General features: G+C 42.3%; 1 protein-coding gene across 1 annotated transcript in view; it reads right to left on the reverse strand.

Moving 5' to 3' along the window:
* Positions 1 to 2,437: 2,437 nt before the first annotated feature.
* Positions 2,438 to 3,879, reverse strand: part of GEM (GTP binding protein overexpressed in skeletal muscle) — a 6,001-nt gene continuing 4,559 nt past the window's right edge. Inside the window, exon 4 of the mRNA XM_010143665.1 lies at positions 2,438 to 3,042. Within this exon, the coding sequence (XP_010141967.1) occupies positions 2,765 to 3,042 (278 nt within the window). The 3' untranslated portion in view covers positions 2,438 to 2,764. The remainder of the gene's footprint in view (positions 3,043 to 3,879) is intronic.

Consider the following 3,879-nt stretch of genomic DNA (forward strand, 5'->3'; position numbering starts at 1 on the left):
CTCCCTTAACCAATTAAATGCGGAATTATTGTACTACATGGAATAATTCTGTTTGTCCATTTCCCAAAACAAGGAAGCTTCAGCTCAAACCAGGACAGTGTGGATGCTCACACCTCATCCAGAGTCTGGACAGTAACCTGCCCTAACAGTATCTGAGCAAACTGAAGCAACAGCTCCATGGAGGGGATGCTGTTGCTGGTGGTTCTTCACACCACAGCTTCCTCCACTCTCTCCCTGAAAATTCAGGGCAAGCCAGGAGCCTGGAGGGTGGGCCAAGAGGACCAGTGAGAAGTAGACCAGGATATGCAGGATGGTGGCAGCTCTTTGAATTGTTTTGGTCCAAAGGCAGTACTGTGCTATTCAGAGGGACCAGCCCTGGTCCAGCAGCAGCCCCAGAAGACAGACTTGCAGTGATGTCTGTTCCCTGTGACCACAGGAAAAAGATGCTGATCCCGTATACTATGCCTGGCTCTTTGTGGCGGCCTGAGACAGCTCTGGGAAATTAGCTTAGCACATTGGGGTTTTTTCTTTACAAAATCATATGTTTTAGAAGGAAATTCTGTCATTCTGGGAAGGAGCAGAAGGAGATGAGTGAGGGCATGAAAACTTACTGGGTAACTCCAAATTTTTATGATACCATTTATGTGTCCAGTGATGCTGTGAACATGGATGGTTTTTACCCCTAAAGGCTATATATACGATACACATAGACATTTTACATTTCTTCAAAACCTGCTCGGTTTAGATTTGCTGGGTCTTTAGCTTGGCAGATACAGACAGATTAAGGAAATGTGCTGGTTGTGTTCAGCTATACTTTCAATTCTTAAAAATTAATCTTAAAAATTTCTTTAATTTGCACTATTTTGTTTCCATTCTTGAATGGGAAAATGGTTCTGAAAGTTTAAAAGTTCTGGAAAGTGGTATTGGAGTGAGTATCATTCTCCTGTCCGCTTTGGGTCAACCTAAAGTTGCATGCTGACAACTCAAAACCATTCCTTAAAAATCCAGCAACAGGGATCTTGCCTGTGTTGTACTCAAAAATCTTGTTTTCTGTTCTTGCCAACAGTATATTCTAGATGAGGAATTCCCTTCCAGGGAGATTTGAACACCGCACAAATGGAAAGTCATCCTGCAACATGATATTTTACGCCTAGAAAACTAGTAGAAGACATCCCCTCAGCAGAGACAGTTTTGGGTAAGCACTCAGCAAGCTCACTCCTTCCCGGAGCATTTGGTGCATGAAAACTGCACAGTCCAAGATGGGGAATGCAATTCTCACCTTATTAGTGTTTCTTTTTATTGCCTTCATCAAGAAAGATAAGCTGCCAAGCTAGAGATTTGCCTTTTCTGAGCCATCTTGTGGGGAAAATGTAATGACTGTACCTCTGCCTTGACCTCTGTGGTGTGCACACAAAACCCAGCATAGTCAGGAGCAAAATAACACAGTTAAACCCAACAGTAATTGAGGATTAGGGCACCATGCCAGATACCTGCTTTCTGTCCCTGAATGTAGCATTTCACTTCATCTCCAAAATCGGGGTAATGATGCTCATTTATATTTCTAAAGTGTTTTCAGGCTTAGGGCCAAATACGATTTTTAAGAATGCTTTATTTTTGTCTCTGTCACCAGAACCACATTTGCACATGAGGGATGTCATGCACTCATAGCTTTGGGGCTGTGGGTAATTCTTGCTTGTGATCCTAGGTTGCTAAGTAGCCTGCGTTCAGACATGTAAGGAATCCTCACTGTAACTGTCATGTAGCAATTTTGCCCAGCATTCAAAATATTTTCTCAACTTGAAGAAATTCTTAGGGATTTCCCAGTGAGGCTCAAAGGCAGTCATATATTTTATTTATTTTATTACAAGGCATGTAAGTAAAAACTTGCATATCTGAAAAAAGATATTAGATAGAAAACAGTAATAAAACTAACATTATTCTTTTAAGAAACTTGGTAATAAATACATTTCCCCTCAGCATTAAAATGTTTGTTATTTTGCACAACAATAAATACAGTATAACTCTGGCATAGAGAAAGGCCAAGGCTGGATACAAGAAGTCCATGTGGTTTCTTGAAAAAGCTCAGGTGAAAAGGTTTGGCATCCTGCACTTGATAGTTTGATACAACCTGTACTTTAATTTTAGTATGATTTTTAAACAGATGCATAATATGAAAATATGAGAGGAAAATTTGTTTGATTATAGGATTTTTCCTTTAAATATTTTCAAAGTAAGAGATGTGTAAACTCATTAAAACGAATCCTTGACATTAAAAAAAAAGTGTCTTGGTGCTATTCTACAAAAAATGCAAATTTTTCAGCTGTGGGTGCTCAAGCCTGACCAGCCAACTGGCAAAGGACCAATCCCCAGTCAGTTCATCGATTCTTTATACAGTTTTAAAAAAGAAATAATAATATCAAGGAAAAAGAGTGAAGGTTGTAATATTCACTTCCCAAGTCATGAAAATTCAAGGTTCTTACACTATTATCTGAAAGCGAGAGCAGAAACAATGGATACATTCCAGAACACTCCCCAGCATAACTGGGTCATTCCGGTCTATACTTTTCTTTTAAAACTACCAACAAAAAAAGAGAGATATTTCCATGCACTGTGCTGTTCTTATGCCAGCACGTATCATCACAATCACAACTGTGAACCTAAGTCCTTTGATAGCCCAATCTAATATAGATTGATTGATTGATTGTCCCACGACAGTTAGATAATGTCCACAAAATGCCACAAGCTCTGGCAGAGTCCAGCGTTCTTAAAGTACCGATAGGTCATGGCAAGACTTGGACTTTAGTTTGAAGGCCATATTCTTGTTGTTCTTGGCAACTATTTTGCCCCAAAACCGCCTGGCTTTCTTGGAGATGCTCTCCCTCCGTTTCTGGTATGCCAGACGCTTCTCGTTCTTCTCCTTGCTGTCCTTCCGGAGCCGGACTTGCCGCACGATGCCTTCAAAAAGCTCTTTCACATTGTGTTGCACAGCTGCTGAGGTCTCGATGAACTTGCAGTCAAACACAACGGCACAGGCTCGTCCCTCTGCAAAATTGCAAGGCAGTTATGTCACAAGCTGTCACGAGCAGTGGGGAGGCAAAGCAGTCACAGGCTGCTATGTTCAGAGTGCCTGTGCCACTGGGGGGAATTCCTCAAGCTTAATATAGGCACGGATAAGTCTTTAATCGCCCAGTGCTGCCTGATAAATCCATGATTCATCTGCTTTGTGCCAGACTTCCTGTGATCAGTGAGGGTGGGGAGGGGTGAATCCTCTCTTGGGAAACCCCAATCCCCACCATTGGCTGAAAGGAGCTGGGGCTAACCGATTTGTGCCAAGACACTGGAAGCTGAGAGGTCAGCAATGACTCAAAATCACCTGCTCACCTTATGTACAGACTCCCTTAAGTCACAGTAAAGGGTGATGACAGCACCCTCCATGCTCACGGTGCAGTGTAGGAGGCAGGGTCCTACATGGATTGTGGGTGTAAACCAGAGTCTTGGGAGAGAAGCAGCTTTGGTGTGAACAGACACATCTACAAAACCCTTAAATAAAGGCAGGACTATGCCTATGGCTTCAGAGGTACATCTGAAATCACAGTTCTTATCCTTAATTACATGAGCCTAAGCAAAATCTGACAGCTGTCTTCCACACACAAGCCAATTTATTCTGTCTTCTGGCTTGCTGTTAACTCATTGCCTTTCAAAACCTTTCAAAAGATTTTTCAAGTGGGGTAGAGGGGAATGAGAAGGCAAATAGGCATCCCATGGCTTCTGATGAGCTACCTCAGTTCAAACTCTTCACCTGGGGTGGGTGTGACAGGGCCAGTGGAACTGTGCACACCCCCAGTGAAAAAAAGGTCTAGCTCCATTGGGAAATGGAAG

The sequence above is a fragment of the Buceros rhinoceros genome, unplaced genomic scaffold (assembly GCF_000710305.1).
Source record: "Buceros rhinoceros silvestris isolate BGI_N320 unplaced genomic scaffold, ASM71030v1 scaffold11759, whole genome shotgun sequence".
In the NCBI taxonomy this organism is placed as follows: domain Eukaryota; kingdom Metazoa; phylum Chordata; class Aves; order Bucerotiformes; family Bucerotidae; genus Buceros; species Buceros rhinoceros.